The sequence below is a fragment of the Siphateles boraxobius genome, unplaced genomic scaffold, assembly GCF_051911475.1.
Source record: "Siphateles boraxobius isolate OS27281-9 unplaced genomic scaffold, OSU_SipBor_1 6, whole genome shotgun sequence".
In the NCBI taxonomy this organism is placed as follows: domain Eukaryota; kingdom Metazoa; phylum Chordata; class Actinopteri; order Cypriniformes; family Leuciscidae; genus Siphateles; species Siphateles boraxobius.
In genome coordinates this window covers 25,188,783-25,211,233 of record NW_027509186.1, presented here as the reverse complement: position 1 = coordinate 25,211,233, position 22,451 = coordinate 25,188,783, and the positions used below count along the sequence as shown (strand labels likewise).

The following is a 22,451-nucleotide window of genomic DNA, read 5'->3' as shown; positions in this document are numbered from 1 at the left end:
AACCACGGAAAGAGGTCAATAACACTGCAGGAGAACAATTATGTCACAGAACGTTACATTTACCTCAGGAAAGCCGTTTAATGTTAGTTGACTATAAGAAAATAGCTATAGAGAGGAGTATTTTGCTAAATATGTGCACTATATTACATATTTTAATATATGTTTACGTGTCATTATATAATTGTTATTATAATGAAAATTATGGCATATTACATTTTTATATTTATATTATTATTATATTTATATTGTATGCATTATATTTAATTTCTCTCTGTATGTTTACAGCATTATGTGAGATATATTTTTTCTTGAGAAAAAATTAAATGCAGGCTATCTACTGTAGCCTACCTAATATTTATCCAAATGAGTCAATATTGAATCAAGATTGAAATTAAATCCAAGAATTTAATTGAAATCATGAAAATTGTGTTAAGCAATAATACAAACAGTAGCCTCAGTAACTGTACCATGTAAACATTATAACATGTTGTCACTAAAAAATAAAATTAATGTTTTGACAATCACAATTACACATTGTGATGCAAGTTTTTTTTAGATACCCCCAATCCGTCTGTTTCTCTTGTGCAATTAAAATATCGTGATAATACCGTATACCGTGATAAAAGCTCAATCAATTAATCGCAGCATGAAAATTTGATACCGGCACATGCCTAGTTGTAGGTTACGTTCTCATATCCATTTTTTTTCTAATGTCACAAGGAATAATCTGCTTTACTGCTTTACACGATTCTTTAATAGTGTGGTTTGGGTATCCTAAAGTGTTAGTAGAGTAAGTTACTAAAGTACTAAAATAAACATTCACGAGTGTACCTTACTTCTCACCGCTGATTCCTGATGGTTAAGAGGACAATTACACCGAGTCGTTACCGATTCGGTTCAATACGAATACATGCACCGTTCCACCCCTTATATATATATATATATATATATATATATATATATATATATATATAGCTATTTTTATTCTTTCCTGTTTAAAGCTGACAGGTGTGAATGACAAGATGGCTGAGTATACGAGCACACCGGGAGTAACATCTCTGAACGCTGCTCTAATGCACACTCTCCAGAGGCACAGAGACATCCTACAGGTAAGTTTCTTATTGTTTATAATCTCCTCTCATTTTATGAAATAATCTCAGTGGTTTATCAGTGAGATTATTGTCCACAAACAGCTGCCTGCCCAACTATTATTATACACTACCATTTAAAAGTTTGGGGTCAGTAAGTTTTTTTTTAAACATTTTTTTAAAAAGAAATTATTAATTATTTAATAATTATAATTATTTTATTCAGCAAATTGATGAAAAGTGACAGTAAATATGTATAATGTTACAAAAGATTTTAATTTCAAATAAACGCTGTTTTTTTTTTAACTTTCTGTTCATCCAAGAATCCTTAAAAAAAGTATCACAGTTTCCACAAAAATATTTAGCAGCACAGCTGATTTCCACGTTGATAATATTAAGAAATGTTTTTTGAGCACTAAATCGGCATGTTAGATTGATTTCTGAAGGATCATGTAATACTGAAGACTGTAGTAGTAATGCTAAAAATTCAGCTTTGCTATCAAAGGAATAAATTCCATAAAATATGTTAAACCTGTTATTTTAAGTTGTAATTATATTTCCCAATATTACTGTTATCACTGAATTTTTGATCAAATAAATGCAGCCTTGATGAGCAATGAGCAAAACATGAAAAAAACTTACTGACCCTAAGCTTTTGAATGGTAGTGGATTTATTATGAAGAATGTATTCTCAATATAAAAGGGCAGTTCCTATATTTAACATCAACATAGCTGACCCAGTTTGTTGTTTATAACCTCTTCAACTCTTTTTTTCTTTCTCTAGGACTACACACATGAATTTCATAAAACCAAATCAAACTTCATGGCAATCAGGGAGAGAGAGGATCTTTTGGGATCTGTGAGAAAAGACATTGAGTGAGTTTTCTTTGATATTCCAAAATGTATAACTTATACTTATAAACATATAAAGCTAAAAAGGTTTTGAAGACTAACCCCATCTAATGTGTCATTCATCTGTATTATAAAACCTTATGTATGAAATGAAACTCTCCATAAACATAGTATCTGAATGATCTTTATATTTAAAAACGAGTTGAATTCATGCCCTCATGAAATCTGTTTTTTTCTTCTCATTTTCTCATCAGGAAAATTATTATAAGATTATAAATAGATGGGTTTAAAAATGTTGAACTGATATGGAAATATTACACTTTCCTTTTAGAAGACAAGCAAGCTTTCTGTAGGGTCTTACAGACACAGATTTTACGTGGTTCTGGTTGTAACCCTGAGATCATGACTGCAGGGCTGGATAATGATTTATTGATCTGAGCTGAAATGCTCTGGCACCTCTATGGGTTGCTTATTTCATTTGTGTGCCTTGAAGTAGTTGTTCTGTACCTTATATGATGAGAAAAACTCGTTACTGCTCCTTGCAATTGCTATTGAACTTATTTTTTCAGTCAGAAATAAACTGACTGTCACAGAGTTGGATTTGAGCTCAATCCATCTCTTGCAGCACTGTATTTTTAATACCTGTAGTTACACAAGTGAGGTGTAAACCCCCCCCCCCCCCCCCCCCGCCTCATGCTCAGTCGCCACCTCCTACTCATCTGACCAGCAATAAACTTGTTTACTCAGTATAGAATAAGACCAACCATCTCTCTCTCTCTCTCTCTCTCTCTCTCTCTCTCTAATTGCAGTCTATGATCTGGAAATTAGCTGATGATAAATAAAATAAAGCTCATATCTTGCTTTATTTGACGTGAACTCTGTTAAATTTGCATATAGCATGGGAATTGAAGATTAGATTTAAATTCGTTTTGCAGAGACCCATATGTTGCCAAGTGTAAATGGTAAAACAGTTTTAACAAAACGGATAGATAAGATATCCGATCAGTAAAAACACTTGACCCATGACCCAATCTGTTCTTCAAAGTCTATTTTAAACTGAAAACAAACAAACTAAAGGATTTTAAAAAATGTAACACAAATTGTATGAAAAATTGCTTAAAAAATATTTAAGGTTCCGCACTGTTTCTGTTAGCTATTATAAATATTTAAAATATGTTTATAATATGTGGTTATGACAGCTTATCTGCAGATTTCATTCACGTGTTTTGAGAGGGTTGACCAAAGCCTTCATCTGAGCCCGTCTGATCAAAAGTACAGTAAAAATAATAATATTTTGAAGTAATATTATTATTTATTTAATATATTTTAAAATGTAATTTATAATATGATGGCAAAGCTGTATTTTTAGAACCCATTACTTTTCAATGTCTGACAATCCTTCAGAAACCTTTATAATATTCTGATTTGGTGCTCAAGAAATATTGCTTATTGTAATTATCAATGCTAAAAACGGTTGTGCTTCTTAATATTTTTGTGGAAACCGGGGTTACATTTCAAGTTTTCAGTTTTGTACAGTTTTCACGATCCTTTGATAAACAGAAGAGATATGGCATTTATTTTAAAACTAAATCTTTCTAAACATTATAAATGTCTTTATTGTCACTTCTGATCTGTTTAATATGCCCTTGTTGAATAAAAATATTTATTTTTAAAGAAATTAATCTTACTGACCCCAACATTTTTAACGGTAGTGTATGTCTTGCTTATAGATTACATTATCTTAAGCCCAGTATTGGTCACTATTTTGCTTATCATACAGAATAGTAGAAAGTGGAATAATCATTCATTTGTACATCATAAATTGTAATATACGCATTTACCCCCAGAGGGTGATAATACACTTTTTGTAATGCACTGCTGGATTTGTCAGCCAATGTAGAGCAGTGTTTGCATCCTCATACCCAGTTACTTTCTGTGGTGCGGGCTGTGAAGGTTTCAGCCGGGCTACTGAAGCCTCACTCCTCGAGTTTGTGTCGTGCGTGCTGTGCATGTTGTGCTCCCCCTGTTTCCGAACAGGCAGAAATGACAAAGCCTCCTGTGTGATTTAGTGCACTGCTCTTTAAAGCCTTGTTGGAATGATTAAGTTGGCTGTCAGCGCCCAGTCACTTTGATTGGTGAGGACTGACAGTTGATTTGACCAGCGGGAAGGTGTAATCCCATAGAAACTAGATAAATATCCTTTCTACATCAGTCTGTTTACAATAGGTGCAGAGAAAAACCCACCAGAAGGCGGAGTTTAGTTCGCCTGAGGTCGTCGTTTTGGCTGCCATTTCCTACAACCCTTTCTCGCCCTCATAAACTCTCGCATCTGAGATGGAGATTTGTTTTAATTTGTGCTATCAGGCCATTGTGTGTCTTTTAAAATAGCCTTGCTGGTGTTGCATAAGCAGAGGGGGTGTTTTTGTCTTTTATTTTCTTTGGTGAACTCTTGGGAAAGGGCTGTTCTTCCCAGCACAGTGTTCATTCATTATTAACAGTATACATCTCTCTGTGAGAGAGCGCTTGTGCATGGCACAGGATGAGGAAAAACCCTCAATATTAACCCAAGCCCCACATCATCAGAATTGCCAGGCTTTCTATTAGATAATGTTCATACAATGAGCCATCCTGAGTAATTGCATGTTTCTGGTTGATTGCTAATTAATGTTCTTATCTCTTGTCAGGACATATAAGAGTGGCTCGGGGGTGAATAACAGGCGGACAGAGCTCTTCTTGAAAGAACACGAGCACCTGAGAAAGTAAGAGCCTTCCTCCTCTGTTGCCTACTTGAAGTACTCTGAATTTCACTAAATGGTTGCACTTTTTTGTGTGAAGAAAAAAATTATGATTACATTTGACCATTTTTCTTGAATGTGTGGAGTTTCTTGTTGCTGTGATTTTTTTTATTTTTTTTTATTTTTTTATTATTATTATTATTTTTTGTATCCCTGATTTTTCTGATAGGAAGTAATTTAAGTTTGGGCATTACACATGGTACTAGGCCTGCATGATTTGTGAGCTAAAATAAAAAAAAAAATGCTTTGATAGAAATTGATATTTAAATTAAAAAAAAAAAAATTTAAGCTCTATGTTTTGTTATGCTTATTGTGTGATTATCAATATGATATAATAATAATAATACAATTACTAATATTTCTAAATAAAAAGATAAACAAGACATATTGCTACTGTAAAAATAATATTTTATAAAATGATCTAATATTAACAATAATGATAATAATTTTATTTTATAATACATCTGTAAAATTACAGTACTAATATTTATGGCTGGCTGTCTTTATTTTCAAACGTTAAACCAACAAGCTTTTTGGCAGAAAACTGCAGGGAGCCCTTAAATCTTTTCTGTTCGGTTAAATGTGGAGCCTTAAAGGCCTTTCACACTGAACGCGATTAAACGGCGTAAATGTACGACGCAATGTCGCTCTTGAATCGAATCAATAGATCCCTATGGAGATATTCACACTGATCAATCGCAGCACGGCAAAGCTAAAAAAAAAAAATTCTGACCAGTGTAATTTTTTTTTCTGTTGCCGCGCGATGAAACGACTCGTCCAATTAGATTTGACCTTACTTGAGCCGCTGCTGTTGCACAAAAGTGTGAGAGTGGTGGTGCTGTTTTGTAAACCTGTGTAAACACTGAAGAAAAGTATTCTGGAAGAGAGAAGAGATTGAGTTCTTGTAATCATTGGTGTCTGAGAACAGATTTATTTGTATGTTCTTTATACAGATTATAATTTCTGTTCATTTTCTACTGAGTTATGCGATCTGAAGAACTTGAAACAGTGTACACAGCGCTGTTTTCTTCCATGCTTGTCTGATATGATTCAGAGAGCTCATTCGCTCTAGAGCTGTCAATCACATTATGTGATCATAACTCCTGCCTGAGTTCAGCACGGTTCCGCACATAAACAACTGAGAGAAACATTTCTACAGATGAAACATGAAGCCAAATAAATATGATTACGACGATGTAGCTTATGTTTTGTATTCGGTGAGCTTCACCACGTCATGTTTAGTGTGAAAAGGGCCTTTACATGGTATTGAAACTTCATCTGTCATCATAGAGATCAACCTAACCACTGATAGGTCAGTAAAGATAGTGGTGCAATTCTAGTCCTTCCAGAGATTGTCAATGGTTGTAGAGAGGAAGTACACTTTAAGAGAGGAGCCCACATTAAGTGAAGTGACTGACTCTGGTGAAAGAAACTCGAAGCGTAGCACTTCATCACCTTCTGTGTCACAGCCACTTTGCCTGAAGAGATGAAGGAAGGTTACCTTTAATAGGCACACTTTCATTCTCACGCTCTCAGTAACTCCGCTAAGCCGGTTGTCTCTCTCTTGCACCGTTCTGTGTCAAATTGATAACTTAAATTTGTAGAGTCATCGTAAGCGACTGCCCTGACTGCTCATGTAGACATGGGGTAATTTGGTATAACAAAGGATGGATGTAAAATTTGCACTGGTTTTAAAACATTAAAAGTAATCGATGGGCTGCGGTAAAAAATTTGACAGAGCATTTGCTCTGGGTCATTCGTTTCATAGCAAAGCTTCAGTGCATCAGTTTGCTAGAGATAAGTAAAAGAGACCAGTGACAGAGACAAATATTACACTCTTACATACTTAAAGACTCATGTGGATTGATTATTGCCTTAGGAAAGCTTGAATAAACTAGCTCAAATGATAACTTTCTGGGTTCAACTTATGGGATTAAACACACTTTCTTATAAACAGGGTTCGTACAAGGTGCTTAAAGTGCTTGAAGTACTTGAATTTGACTTTTTGAAATTTAAGTCCTGGAAAACCCTTGAAAACAGACATATTTTTGAAGAGGTACTTGAAAAGTGCTTGAATTATTAAAAATAGGGATGCACCGATACCGAGCTCATGTAAAAATACTCAGAATCCAACAACCGATAGGCCTACCAGGCAGCGTGTGTATAGTAGGGGAGCGCGGGGCACAACCTAACGCGGGGTTAAATGTAACGCGGACCTTTTACATAATTAGTCAGGATCAAGCGGGGTGTGTTTCCGCTCTTTTTCTCCTGCTGCCCGAAGACGCTCTCCCGCGAATTTGTGGAAAGTTTTGATAAGATTTCGTGAAGATACTGGACAAAGAGTGTTTTGACACCATGCAAGTAAATTTTTTCATCATAGGTTTTTTACGGTTTCTGAGTGTGGTGTGTACGTCACCAAATCTAACTTTATCTGACATTAATCCCTGTCTTGTTGGCTAAAACATAGCACCGTTTTGAAACATGTCAGCATCTCCTAGCAAATGTAAGCTAGGTTTAAAATATTTTTTACACAGCGGGGTTAGTTGTAGCACAGTGTTACAACTAAGCCGCCAAGTGTACAATGATAATCAAATGAAAACGGGAGCCACACAACGTTTCAGGTTTGAGTATTTATTTATATATTTAACTTTGTTGGACTTTCACAAACATTTTTTTTTAGTTTACTATGCATTGATCACTTGTTTAGCCTGTTTTTAATGCAATAAACCATTAAAATTTTTATTTTAAGCTCGTTTTTATTATTTTAACTGTTATTATTATTAATAATAATAATTTCACACGCAGCTGCCTCACAAAAATGTAATTCAATTGCAATTACAATATTTGATGATTTTATTTATTTATTTATTTATTGCAAAACTGTGCAGCCATTTCCTATTTCTCTATCCATGATATTGATCCATAACAGAAATATGATTGGATTAGGGATGGATGTATGGATATCTATCTATACAGATGCACAAACAATATCAAACTATACAGATACAATAGTACTGAATGATGTGTGTTTCACACAAGTGTTACAACTAACCCCTCTGTCTGTTACAATTAACCCCGCATATGGGGTAAATTGTAACATTTAGACTTCTGTCACTTTCAGTGCAACTGTACGAAAATGATAGGTCCTAGAAAAAACTTTAAGTGTTCATTTGTAGCAGAGATGTGTATGTTGCTTGTGTAAAAAGAAAGATGAATCTAACTTAATTATTTTTTTAATAATTGAGCCAAAACCAAAGTGTGTTAGGTTGTGCCCCGCTCTCCCCTAACACATAGCTGTGGTGCGCGAGATGATCAGAGGAAACCGCGCAGTGGATTGAGCGCGCAGGGCACAGACGCGCGAGCTGGTCGAGCACATCCCTTTAAACAGACATCAGTGGAAGGTGTGTAGTTCATTCGGATGTCAATGGCAAAGAAAATAAAACGAGGCATGCTTATTATTAACGTTAACTGACGAGAGAGCGCAGTTCTGTTGAATGCTCTTGATTGCTGATCGTTCACTCAGCACGTATTATTTGGATGAAAACTAACTCGTATATGTAAGTAAAGTAAAACATGAACTGTTATCTGATTTGTGTATAACGACTGATTACCTACATTATTACTGGACGTTTGCAGTCAAGAAGTTCCATGAACGCAAACATCAGCGCGCGCCCCCGCAAACCAGCGTCTCCGCGCGCGAATACTGAATTAAATTGTCTTTCACGTCTTGCGCTTGTACAACTTTTGTGTTGTAATTCACACAAAATTATGTAAAAACGGCCATCTTGGCGAGTATCCTAGTAAACAAAGTCAGTTATATCTCAAGTGAAGTAGCCATGTTCAAATGGGGTCCGTGCGTTCGGTCTTAAAGGGGCAGTTTAACAAACCCACTGCTGTTTTAATGTTAATCAAACAATGGACAAATAAATTACTCACTGCTCTTGACTAAATAGGCTGCCCTTTTCAGCTTTACAAAAAGATACATCTACGTATATTTAATTTATCCAGTAATGAATATGCAATTTTTTCACATTTTATTACTTTATTCAAATTTCTGTACTAGATCTACCCGAAAAACTCAAAAAACACTGTTTATTTCATTTGTAGCCTATCTTTGTTCTATTGTATTTATTTGTAAGTTGATTATTCATTCTTATTTTGTTGCTGACTGCTTAATAATGTTTTAAATTCACATTAATTAGGCTGGCAGTTTTTGTTGTAGTATTAAAATTAGATTAAATAATTGATATTTCACTGGTGTCTAAACATTTGTACCACTGACCCAATCCTTTGCTAAGTATGTGCTGTGCTATTCAATGAAAGATACAATATGATAGAGCAATAGAATGTACAGTAACTGAAGCTCATACAATGCCTCTTAGCAGGCTTAATTAAGCATGAAAATAATTGAAAGAAATATATATTTGATGAACAAATTAAGCCAACTAATATGATTTATATTCTTTTGGTTTATCTACTAATACATTTAAAAATCAAAAATGCAGTGAAAATTCAGGGATCGGTTACGGTATCGGTATCTCGTTCTGCAAAAAGTGTTGTTTTTTTTTTGTTGAAAAAATAAAATAGTTTCACGCTAAATCAATGCTGCAGCCCGTCTGAGATATAGAGCTATTTCTTATGGCTATTAGCATGATATCAAGTATATAATACAACTTTCATTCTTCAGGTCAATCATATATATTAATGGAAAAAAATTCAGTTTCAATATCCTTTCAATGGTTAAGGGGATTTCCCATGCCTGACAGCGCTGGTCAATGGATTGACCTCTATGAAGTGAAACATCAGATACCATATGTTTAATTTGAGTAAAAAAATAAAATGAAATAAATAAAAATAATAATAAAGATATTGTTTGATAAGTGCCGATTGAAGTCCTTGAAATCCAAAAAAGAAGTGCTTGAAAAGTCCTTGAAAGTCCTGGAATTTCATTTGACAGAATCTGTACGAACCCTGTATAAAGGACTATTCCCAATTTAAATTTTTTTTTAAGTGAATACAAATTGATGTTTCTGTACAAGGTCTGATTTGACTAGTTGAAAATTTGATTTGAATCATGAAAAAAGAAAGTGTTACGAACCAGGATAGATTAAAATCCCATTAATTTTCTCCAAAGAGAAATAAGGTTTTTACATGAGTTCTGAAGTTATTGATCTGATGCTTCATTTTTATAAGATATTTCAATGATAAATTCCTTGTAAAGCACATCACCCCATAATTATACAGAGAACGATGCAATCACAAAATCCCAGCAAACAAATCAGGTCGAAACTCGAAAGCTGTTCAGTGACCGCCCACTACCATGAAGCTTTGCGAATGATGGATGATACTCTTAATCTTCACTAAAAAAAGTGTATTACAGTTTCCACAAAAATATTTAGGAGCATGGCTGTTTTCAACATTGAAAATAAGAAATATTTCTTGAGCAGCAAATCAGCTGACACTGAAGACTGGAGTAATGACGCTGACATTTTTTTTAAACATAAGAGACTCAATAAAAAAAATAAAAAAATCGTAACCTAAACTTTTGAACAGTAGTTAATTAAGTGGTGATATTCAGTGAATATTATGTAGAATTATATGGAATACTTATATTTTACATGATATAGATATGTAAAATATTTAGATTTTATACAATTATTGTTCATTTACCAGTGAATATAACATTTTATTTTTTACAGTGATAACATCATTCACAAACCTTCATGGGATTATAGGTTTTCCATCATGAAATGTGTTTACAGAGTTGTGCACATTTTTTCCTGATTTACTTTAAAATAAAAATCTGTATTGCTGTGATTCATGACTTAGAACTATTTATTAGGGATGCACCGATATGAACATTTTGGCCGATACCGATAACCGATAATTCTTTACATTTGAAAGCCGATAACCGATATATTGGCCGATAAATCTAAATTAAAAAAATTTAAATACTTTGATAGCCTGTATACATAAACAAAAGGCTCACCATTAAAAGCCTTGTCTCAAACACTTTTAACATAAATCAAACATATACAATACAGTACAGCCTAGTTTGAACCAGTGTAAGATTCCTTAACTTTTAAAATAAATTTTACACTCCTATGGGCAACTTTCTTTATTAAAAAAATGGTAACACTTTATAATACGGTTTAATTTTGTTAGCATTAGTTAGCATGAACCAACAATTTTATAAGACATTTTTAAGAAAGTTGTATCTGTTAACATTAGTCAATGCATTGTGAACTAACATGAACACACACATTTTATTAACTACTTTAACAAAGGCTATTGCTCTCTGTTAGTTAATGCATTAACAAATGAGACCTTATTGTAAAGTGTTATCAAAAAATCTATTGCCTAACAAAAAATAAAATACCTAAATAAATGCAAACAAGTCATTGGTTAACATTGGGCTGCATATAAAGAAACAAAATGGATCAATAACATGGAATCGCCTCTGTACGGACAATAAGGAAATTATTTTTATCAAACCATATCGTTGATGAAAATAATACGAGAACAAAATAATGGTAGTTATTAATTATAACACAATGTTTTTGAAAAAAATTAAACATTTTTAATATTACAGTGATAGTAAAAATCTTTAATAGCTTAATTACTGTTTCAAATGACATTGCTGTGTGAGCTGCGCGCGCTGAAGCTGAAGAGAACGAACGTTAAACCAAATCGCTTTGCTAGAAGGTTAATCAACTCAACGGTTGCTGAAGAATGCAAACCCAAAGAATTTACAAATTTATTACAATAGTGAATACAATTATAATTATATGACAGTCCCAATCATAGGTTTTAATGTTTTGCATTGTTGTTCAATCTGCGCGTGCTTAAGCTGAAGAGAACGAGCACCGGGAAACTGAAGAACTTTTCTAGCAGGCTGTTTAAATCCACGAAACGCATCATATGTGAGATTAATCAGATATTTATTTTACATCAACTTTATATTATGACTTATCTGCACAAAATGACGTGAATGCACAATCGAACTTGTGCTGGTCACAATGTTGTAGTAATCCCTGTTCTGGACGCGCTATTCCCACAACAACGCGCTGAAACACGGCAACTAAACCCAGAGAATTCACAACGTTTTATTACAATAGTGTTCTCATTATAATGGCATGTATATGACAGTCCCAATTATAGTTAGGAATGTGCACTGCTGTTTGAGCTGCGCGCACGCTAAATAGGCTATAAAGATGATCACCGGTACAATGAAGCGCTACTGCATCGTTCATTAACTCAACCAAACGCATCCTATATTAGATTAATAATATATATAATAATACAGATATATATACACAAAATAAACATATTACAACTTACAATGGCACAGAATGCTGCGAATGCTCAAGAGAACTTGACTATGCTTGTCATGAAGGCTTAACTCCATAGATGCGATCTTTTTCTAAACAACGCGCTCGTCGCGCTGAAACACTGGCGAACAAGAATTCACAACATTCTTTTACAGGCGTTTTTATTATAGTGTTATGAAGCCTATGTGACAGATTTGTGCTGCACATGTTGCACTGAACTGTATCTTCCTTTTCGAAGTGAATCCAATCATTCAGAACCATCATGGCGAACAGCGCGCATCTCTCAACTGAAGTAAATAATCTATTATCTATCGGCTTTGATATATCGGCCAAATTTTCTTATCGGATCGATAACGATAACATCAAAAAAGACCATTTATCGGCCGATATCGATATATGGTCGATATATCGTGCATCCCTACTATTTATTGAAGAATTTTGTTAAAATCTTGAAAAGAAATAATATTTCTGGAACCAAAGCAGCTAAAAAAGTGTGCGGTTACTGTTTACTGTTGTGCAGAGTGGTAATTGGCAGAGTTGAGACTGTAAGCTGGCTGAATGCTGAGTGTGTATGTGAGCCTCCTCCTCTCCCTGCAGTCCTGGCCACATGCCCTTTTTGTTTCTCAGCATCAGTGTGCCCTTCCTTCCCTCAGCTCTGTGCCTCACACCAGAGTCTGCTGGGGGCAAACACAGGGCATAGAGACTTCATTTAGTCTTCTAGCATTTGGACTGCTTTGTTGTTTTCACTTTCTTTTTCTATTATAGGACTTCTGTTGACAATGTTTAACATTTATCTATGATCCAGAGTATCAAACCATTAGTACTGTTGATGTATTGTACATCCATAAGCTGTAAAATAGGTAACAGAGCTGCGTAGGACTTGGGCCGTGGTTGTCTCCTCATATTCCTTTGACATGCTTCTCGGCTCTCACAGAGGAAGTAATCTCTGATGTTATTGCTTGAGCCCATTCCAGTGTAAAGACCATTTAAAGACATTAACAGCTATGACAGTCTGACTCATAGATTACATTGAGCACTCAGAGAAAACAGAGACTGGAAACACATTCCAGACAATTACTCAGTCAAATAAGGAAAGATGCGACGAGAAAAAAAATTGAGCAATAAAAGAATGATAATAGGAACTTGTTACTGGAACTGAGTCTGTTTTAAAGAGCTTTTTTGCTTAGATTTAATTTTTTTTTTCACTCCTTATGGGACTTCATAAAATCATTTAGTACCCTGTGTCATAGTGTCAATCTGCTGATTTGAAGTAGGCCTGGAGATTAAAAAATATAGGACCTGTAGATGAAAGATGGTTCTAGTGTTGTCAAAAATATCAATATTTCAATATGTATATCGATACTGAAATATCTGAAACGGTTCCAAAACTATTTTTCTGCAGTATCGATACACCGATAACAGCTGCGCATTCTCGCTCTCTCTTCTCTCCCACGGCGAAATACACACCCACCTCCCCTCACTCACTCGTCTCATTCGCTCCGGTTGAATAGTGTTGGTGCTCGCTTGAATTTCATTTAAAAGTGGAGATCTACCCAAGTGTTAAGAAGTCGGGTGGTCAACATGTCATGAACATTGCCATTAACTCACAGGGCAAATGTGTAACAAACTCACTGCAGATGCAAACTGGAAAATTAAAATTCTGTCATTAATACTCACCCTCATGTCGTTACAACCTGTAAGACTTTCGTTCATCTTCGAAACACAAATGAAGATATTTTAATAAATTCTAAATTCAATCTGTTCATTATATAAAGCGATCCAGTCTGTTCAGAAAATTGGGACTAAACTGTCGATTCATATGGATTCCTTTTACAATCTCTTTATGAACTTTTTGAAGCACCAAAGCGGTAGTTGCATGGACTGTCAATGGAGGGACAGAAATCTCTCAGATTTCATTTAAAATAGGCTATATTAATATGTGTTTCGAAGATCAACGAAAGTCTTGTGGGTTTGGAATGTCATGAGGGTGAGTAAATTGAGGGTGAGTTGGCAACACTTGATCCATTAATACTAACACTTTATATTCTATTCTATATCTATTATCTTTATATAAAAAAAGTACACGTACTGCGTTCGATTACACTGGGATGGATCATAGCACTTGTATATTGTTGTCCTATTGTTAGTTTAACTGCTTCTATTGTTCTCATTTATAAGTCGCTTTGGATAAAAGCATCTGCTAAATGAATAAATGTAAATTATGACAATTTTCTTTCATTTTTGGGTGAATTAAACTTTTAACATAGGCTACGTCACATTAATTTTGACTTATTTGGGGTGCGTTTCCCGAACAACGACGTAACTGGGTGCTGTACTCTAGTAGTACTATGCATTGTTGTAGAAATCGACTAGCTAGTCCCAACTGTTTCCCGAAACCATATTGTGGCAAATTTGTTGCGACCATAGTTCGCTAATGATGCTTTCGGGAAACGCACCCTAGAGCGGTTGGAACTGGAGGTTTAAACTGAAGTCTATTCAGCATGCCTCTGTTTTTTTATATAAAACCATATCATTCAGACATGAGATGTAGTCAAACGATGCACAAGTATTTTGAATGAAGCCCATTTGTATGTAGTACACCGATGTCTACTCTTACTGTATATAGAGATTTAGGGATGAAATTAAACCAAATTTCCTCCTCAAATTTTCTTACGATGGGGCATACTACCAAATAAAATCCTATGTAATCACCTTAATTGGAACCAGTGTTAATGAAGACTGCCCAAACTCAAATGTATTTAACTCTATTAACTAGCCACTCTGGATAGGATACTGAATAACTTGCCATAACAACAGCTTTTTAGTATAGTTAAAGGAATTTCCTAAAAGGAGGTTCATGTGTGTCCGACAGTTCTTTAAAGCTTGACAAACTTTAAAGCTCGGGCAGACAAAATGGCGGATAGCAACCAGGCTTCTCAGCTCAGCAGTTTGATTGGCTGATTGGGCTGTCATTCATTTATCTGTTGTAAGGTCAATTATAAGGTTTTATCAAAGGAGACATTTTTATCAAATTATGTTAAGAATATTCCTACAGGAGGCCTGTCAGTACTTTCGTTCTGATATGGTGTGTATGGCGGGAACACTGCCTGAAATGTATCTGATGATGAAGAGCAAGCAGCTCTTGATCCATTAGAATTTTACTGGAAATTTCGGAATGTATTAGTGCTGTTTATATCTAAAACAAACTTAAAGTAATTACACAGGTCAGCTCCTCTTTCACTGCTGGCTTGAAAATACACAGACTTTATTGAAGTGTTTACATTTATTTGTGTACACTCGCAATAAAACACAACATTGTGCTTTTGTCAAACTGTAACCTACAACTGTCACCCAACCAAAATCACACACACACACACACACACACACACACACACACACACACACACACACACACACACACACACACACACACACACACACACACACACACACACACACACACACACACACACAGTTTTACTTTTAAGTTACACATTCTACATTGATTAAAAAAAGAAAATCAAATGTGGTTTTTAATTGTAGCCTAGTATTATTTTATACGGAAATCAATTATTTATAATTCAGATGAGAATAAAGTTAGGGTTAATTAAAATTAAGAAAAACAAATATATTGATCTGAAATATGGCAAATTAATTTTTAATTCATTCAAACATATCGCAAGGTCTTTGTCTTTTATTAATTTAATTAATAAACTAATTCAATTATATAAAACTATTGTCAATGCCCTACAAATAAACTGGTTCTATGCCTTTATTAATAAAACTTATTTAAAAAATACAAGGCTTAAGACATTTATAAAAATGCCGTCTGCATTTTTGTTTTGCTTTCCACTCCATTGTACCGAAATCGTACCGAACCGTGATGTCTGAACCGATGTATGAACCGAACCATGACTTCTGTGTACCGTTACATCCCTAATATATATATATATATACACGTATGTTTATTATTATTTATTTATTTTTATTTATAAAAATTTTTTTTTTCTTAATAGAAATGAAATATGTGCTCTGATGTGTACTGGTCTGGGATTTCCATAGCTGTAATTTTTATTTTATTTTTTTAATATTAATTAGTTTCATTAGTTCAAGTCACTCTTGCTCCCCCTGCATAGCACTAAATCTGAAGCGCTGCACACATTTATTTCTTGGGAACACAGGGCAATCAGGGAGGCTTGATTTTCACTCACAGCTCTTGTGTATGTATGTGTGTGTGTGGTGTGTAGTGTGTGTGTGGAGACAGAAGGACTCTGCAGTCATGCCTGTGTGAGTTTTGGCCCATCTCCACTCATATCAGATGCAGCCAGCAGGTTAACGAGTCTTTGAAAGTCATATTTAGAATTTAATTTGCATGTGGCTTTGCTAACTTTTTGACATGAAGTGCCATTTTTATTTTATATTAGTAATCACTATGTCCATTTGTAAGTATTATACTATACTTAATACTATTAAAACAGTACATACTTTTAGAACAATTAATACTATTAACATGTGTAATGGGGCTGGACGTTTACTCAAAGTTCACAATTCAATTCACCTATGGCTAAGCCAATATAGTTTTTAATTTAACTAAATATACATTTTTAACTGAAAAAAATCAACAAAATACCAGATGCAGACATGTTATTATTTTCCAAAAAGCAATTTAATTTTAGTTTGGTGACCCATGCACTACAGCAATGACGCCACATTAAAAAGTGCCAAAACATTATTTATTGTTTGCATTTCATATTTAAATTGACAGATTTCGAAAACTGAGTCTTTGTTTCATATCAGAAGTTACAAACCACAAAGCCTATTTCAAATTTATAGGATGGGAGTCGTGATACAATGTCCTGTTCATTCATCAACTGAAAAAATCACAAAAAAATTACATTATGAAATGTTTTTCTCCAAAACACGTTGGCCAATTATTGGCACCCTTTTATTAGATACTTTTTGCAATCTCCTTTTGACAAGATAACAGCTCTGAGTTTTCTCCTGTAATGCCTGATGAGTTTGGAGAACACCTGACAAGAGATCAGAGACCATTCCTACATATAGAATCTCTCCAGATCTTTCAGATTCCCAGATCCATGTTGGTGCTTCTTCTCTTCAGTTCACTCAACTCATCAGGTCAGGGAACTGGGACGGTCATGGAAGAAGCTTCATTTTGTGCTCCGTAACAAATTTTTGTGTTGATTTTGATGTTTGTTTTGGATCGTTGTCCTGATGGAAGATCCAACCACGGCCCATTTTAAGATTTCTAGCAGAAGGCGGCAGGTTTTGATTTTTTTATCTGTTGATATTTGATAGAATCCATGATGCCATGTATCGGTCTTTTAACAAATTTTAAAAACACGGATGGATAATACAAAATGCTTTCTGACATTTTGACAGAAAAAAACCACAAAAAACAACCCCCCCACCCCCCCGATGCAGATTTATTTTTTACAGCCAGTTTTGATCATATTAACCAGAGGTGCCATTAATTCTGAGCACGACTGTATATATATATATATATATATATACACACACACACATATATATATATATATATATATATATACACACACACACTCTATTATTTTCAAAGGGTTGTTTTGAGAGCAAAAGGCAGATTGGTTGACTTAAAAAGTGATTGATTTTGTTAAAACATTTTTTAACTCACATTGGCACATGGTACGTGCTAATTTGGAACCCTGACATAAACGGCTTTATAACAGTTGGTAGGCCCGATACTGCACTCTTGTACTCGTACACATTAAAATGCTCCAATACCAAAAACTGATACCACGCAGCATGTACAGTGTTTGTGTGCAGACAAAACAAACATCAACTTGTAATGGAGACATCCAGAAGGATGTCTATGAAGGAAATGTATCTAGTTATTAGAATACTAAACAAATTAAATATTCATGCGGCATGCCTATAGCTGCTGAGTGCGAGCTGATAAGCGAAACATGCGGAAGTCATTAAGCGTGCAGTGCCACTGACGCTCAAGCTTGTCGAGCGCATCCATTTTTACATACATTGCTGGAAAGTTTATAGTTATAGATATCTCAATAGCGAGGAACATATTACAAACGTTGACTGCTCTTGATTGCTGATTCCTCACTCAAATCACTCAAAATGCCCCTTTTGACGAGTATCATTGTAAAACATTTGAGTGTCTTAAGTGAACATAAACAGTTGAGAAAGAAAACGCTGTGTAACAGTATATTGGACACGTGCAGCTCTTGAAGTGACAGCACCATAATAAATCTACTGTTGTCTTTGTCCTTAATCTAATTAGAAAAAAACAGAGAAAATCACCCAATTCTTTCGACTTAATCTTGAACTTTTGTAAATTTAATGAGGATTATTCTACATTTAATTTATAAAGTGAAGACTATGCAGTGTTGCTTTACATTTGATTACTTCTTTTCAATTTCTGAAGGCTACATGAAAATAGTGATGTTTCACTGGTATCTACAAGTTTTAATCACTGCCCCAACCGGGCCACTAGAAAACGTCCTTAGAATTGAGCCCAGCTGGAGCAGCTCTAAATATCAGCAAGTAGAAAGTATCAGTATTGGACTCGTTCTGAAAAAAGTGGGATTGGTGCGTCCCTAGTACATGTTGTTAATAAATATCACTCAGTTTGTGTAATTACACTGGAACAAGGACACCTTAAACTAAAGCGTAATCTATATTACTTATCATAATATTCCTCTCTCTCTTTATGTTGGCTTGTGTGCAAGCATTTACCCTCCTGCACGGTCCATTGGTTGCTGATCCGTTCTCTGCTGACTTCTTAAGATTTTTAAATACAATTACATTATCCCTTTGAATCCCTTGATTCCATTTTTAAAGCTGTTATCATATTGTATGAAATTGTTATTGTACTTGAGGTGGACACTTGGGATCCGAACATTGTAGGGTTTCCAAGATGTCCATTTATTTATTGCATTGGAAATGCATTTGAGTTGTGCCTGTACAGCTTCAGTCCATTAGCTCATCTAGAGAAGAGACTCTCTCTCTCTCACTCTCTCAATATGATGGCTCTTCGAAAAAAAACAATAAAACAGATCAAAATACAAATGATAAAAGTAGTTTAGCAAAGATCAAATGACCTTAAGTCTAAAACACTCATCGTGGTGTGAATTGATGCTGAGAACAAAGCACAGCAATAAATAAGAAACTTGTGCCAAAAGCATTTGTAGTTCCATTATTGAGCAAACAGCGTTTACTTACTAGTTCTCTGTGGTGCTGGAAAAAACTCAAATGTAATGCTGAAATCATTGGATCGGTACAACCAAACCAGACATGCTAACAAATTGTTTGGCAAAAATGTTACTGATTGATGTGTTCTCTCTTTTAGCTCATTATCATATTAACACATTATCTATCAAAGTAACCTCTCCACCTGTATTTCCATGAGTGAAGGATCCAGCAGATGGAGCTCACCGGCTTGGGGCGCAGACATCTTTCTCACTCTCCTCTTGTCATCTCTGTGGAGCTGGGGTATAAATCTTTCCTTGCATAGGTTGGCCAGTAACAATGAGGCAGCTTTTCTGATGAGCCAGCAAGATTACCTTGTCTCGTAGTTTCAGGGAAAAAGAGAGAGGTTGGCTTCTTGACTGATTACTAGGACTCATTTAAGCACAGTTCCCAATTTTAAAGCCATGTTAAATGTCCAGTGCCTAGCTCCAGATTTTAAGAGCAGGTCTTTAAAGCGCGGGACTTCCCACCTCTTTCCATGCCATAAAATGTATTCAGTGGCAGCTGCTGTCAGCTTCAAGTAAGTGGGCCATTGGGTATCCGTTCTGGATCCAGGAGTTCATCACCCTACCGTCTGCCCTGTAATCACAAGCTGTGCATACACTACCAGTCAAAAGCTTGGACTCACTAGAATTTTTCTTCTCATGATCTTCAAAAGCCTTTGATCTATGCTTCTTAAATGCTTGAAATTTGTTTTGTAGAGAGATATAGATTGTATATACTCTGCGGTTTAAAAGTTTAGGAGCGTTTTTTTTTTTAAGAACTCTCTTTTGCTCACCAAGGCTGCATTTATTTGATAAAAAAAAATATATAGTAAAAACAATAATATTGTGAAAGGGGATACTTAACTGACTGACTGACTGCAAATAACTTTTTTTATTTTTATATTTTAAAGCTGTATTTACTGCAATCTTCAGTGTCATATGATTCTTCAGAAATCATTCTAATATGCTGATTTGGTGCTCAAAAGCATTTCTTATGATTATCAATGTTAAAAACATTTGTGCTGCTTGATATTTTTGTGAAAGCCATGATATATTTTTTTCAGGATTCTCTTAAATGAATAGAAAGTTCAAAAGAACAGCTATTATTATTATTATTATTATTATTATTATTATTATTATTATTATTATTATTATTATTATTATTATTATTATATACACTTGCTGAATTGCTGAATAAAAGTATTAATTTCTTTACAATTTTTTTCTGACCCCAAACATTTAAACTGTAGTTTGTTCTTTAAAAAAATTAAATAAATTTTAATTTAAATTTAATTTAAATTTAAATTAATAATAAATTGATTTTGATTAACAGTTTTTGGTCCCTGTAATTCATATATCTTCATATTTTTTTTTTTTTTTTTTAGTTTTGATGAATTTATTGTTGTGCTAAATTGTGGAAAATACATACAGATACAGAACATAAGGATATGTGAGTGGTGTGCGCCATTTAAAAACTGCAAAACTATCCCAAAAAAAGATGATGGTATCTTTCATGTCCACAACACAAATGGTGCAGTTATGTGCCAATATTTTTGGGTTGGAGTGGTTTGAGATTTAAAAAACATAAAAAAAAAAAAATAAATAAGATCAATAGTAATGATGTCTTTATACCAATAAAGAATGAGTCACTGTGTCCAAACTTTTGACTGGTGTTGTAGCTGGAACAGGACACATTACTAGATTGTTTCAGTGAATGGGTGCCAGAAGCAGTTCAATGAGAACCAAAATTATTGTTCTTAGCTGTAAGTTAAAAGTCTAGCAGAAAACATTGAGGCTGAAAGTGGCAATGGACTGGGAGAGGTAAAAGGCCAGTGAATGGTTTTAAATTAGCTTTATGCTAATGAATCTTATAATGACTGCAAAAACCGATTTAGGCCCTGTGGTATTAAGATGTGTTTAGATTGATCACAAGTGGACGACGCTAAATACAGGTGTGAAGGGGTCTAAAACATTTGTTGCGGCTGTCAGAGCAGAAAAATAAGCTGTTTTCCTGTCGTCTCCGGACGCGTGCATATGCAAATTGCGAACGCTTATTTTGTCCATTAGATCCAAAGATCTGAAAAAGCCCATAAAGTTACCTGCCAATAGACACCTCGCATCGATGAAATCAGGACAGAAGTGTTTGGAAGTGAACAAGAGACGGATTAAAACACCAGGTGTAAATGAGTAGGTGTCTCCCTCGTCTACTTGTTATCCGATCGACCAAGATGCGTCTTTATGCCAGGCCCTTTCGGATGGTTTTCTCTACCAGTGGAGCTTTTCTGTCTCATACATTGCACCAGACCCTGACATCTTTCCTATCTGCTTCTGAGACTATAAAGAACTACAGTAAATCCTTCAGCTTGAGCTTGTCTCGGCCTATAAAAACACAGCGAGAATTGGACCTTGACACCCCTCCCCAGATGCAGCAATGCGCATTTTACAGCACATGCCCGGTGACAGAAGGGTAAAACCAACACAGTCATCCCATGAACTCTGTCAGATATCCACGGCTCCATACATGTGTGTTATGAGTGTTTTTTGATCGAGACATCTTCCAGCCTCTGTATATAAATTAGTAAAAAGCTTATTTTAGAGTTGGAGAGTAATAACATGCAATCAGGGAATCAGTTTGAACTTAAATGGATACTTCATAAGTTTGGAACGACTTGAGTGTATGTAAATGAAGACAGAATTTTCATTTTTTTAAACATATTTTACTATTATTTTTCAATAAATGTGTTGAGTTCCTTGACTATTTATTTATATTTTAATAATTTTTGACTAGTGATGACACATGGATCATAAACCAAAATTTTTAATTAATTAGTTCAAGAAAATAACAGTTTAAACTGCTTCACAGAAACGGAAAGTCCTTATTAACTTTAACAACATTTTAAGACAAAATAAGACTATTTTTCACATTCACATACATTCTAGACAAGGCAGCCTCATGAATTTTGTCTTGACATGTTCATGGCCAAAATAAAAAGCTTTTACAATTATTACGATATGCAAAATTCTGTAATATTTATATTTTATGTTTTTCCTTATTTAGTTAATATTATTGTTATATTGTATTATATGTTATATTATTTCCTTATTGGTCAAACTATTTGTTTTTGTTTTTTTATCATG

General features: G+C 34.5%; 1 protein-coding gene across 2 annotated transcripts in view; it reads left to right on the top strand.

Moving 5' to 3' along the window:
* gosr1 (golgi SNAP receptor complex member 1) overlaps positions 1-22,451 on the top strand; it is a 37,582-nt gene that overhangs the window by 2,317 nt on the left and 12,814 nt on the right. For both annotated transcript variants that reach the window (XM_077208336.1, XM_077208335.1), the window contains exons 4-6: positions 1,002-1,109; positions 1,873-1,964; positions 4,625-4,699. In XM_077208336.1, the coding sequence (XP_077064451.1) occupies positions 1,002-1,109; positions 1,873-1,964; positions 4,625-4,699 (275 nt within the window). The remainder of the gene's footprint in view (positions 1-1,001; positions 1,110-1,872; positions 1,965-4,624; positions 4,700-22,451) is intronic.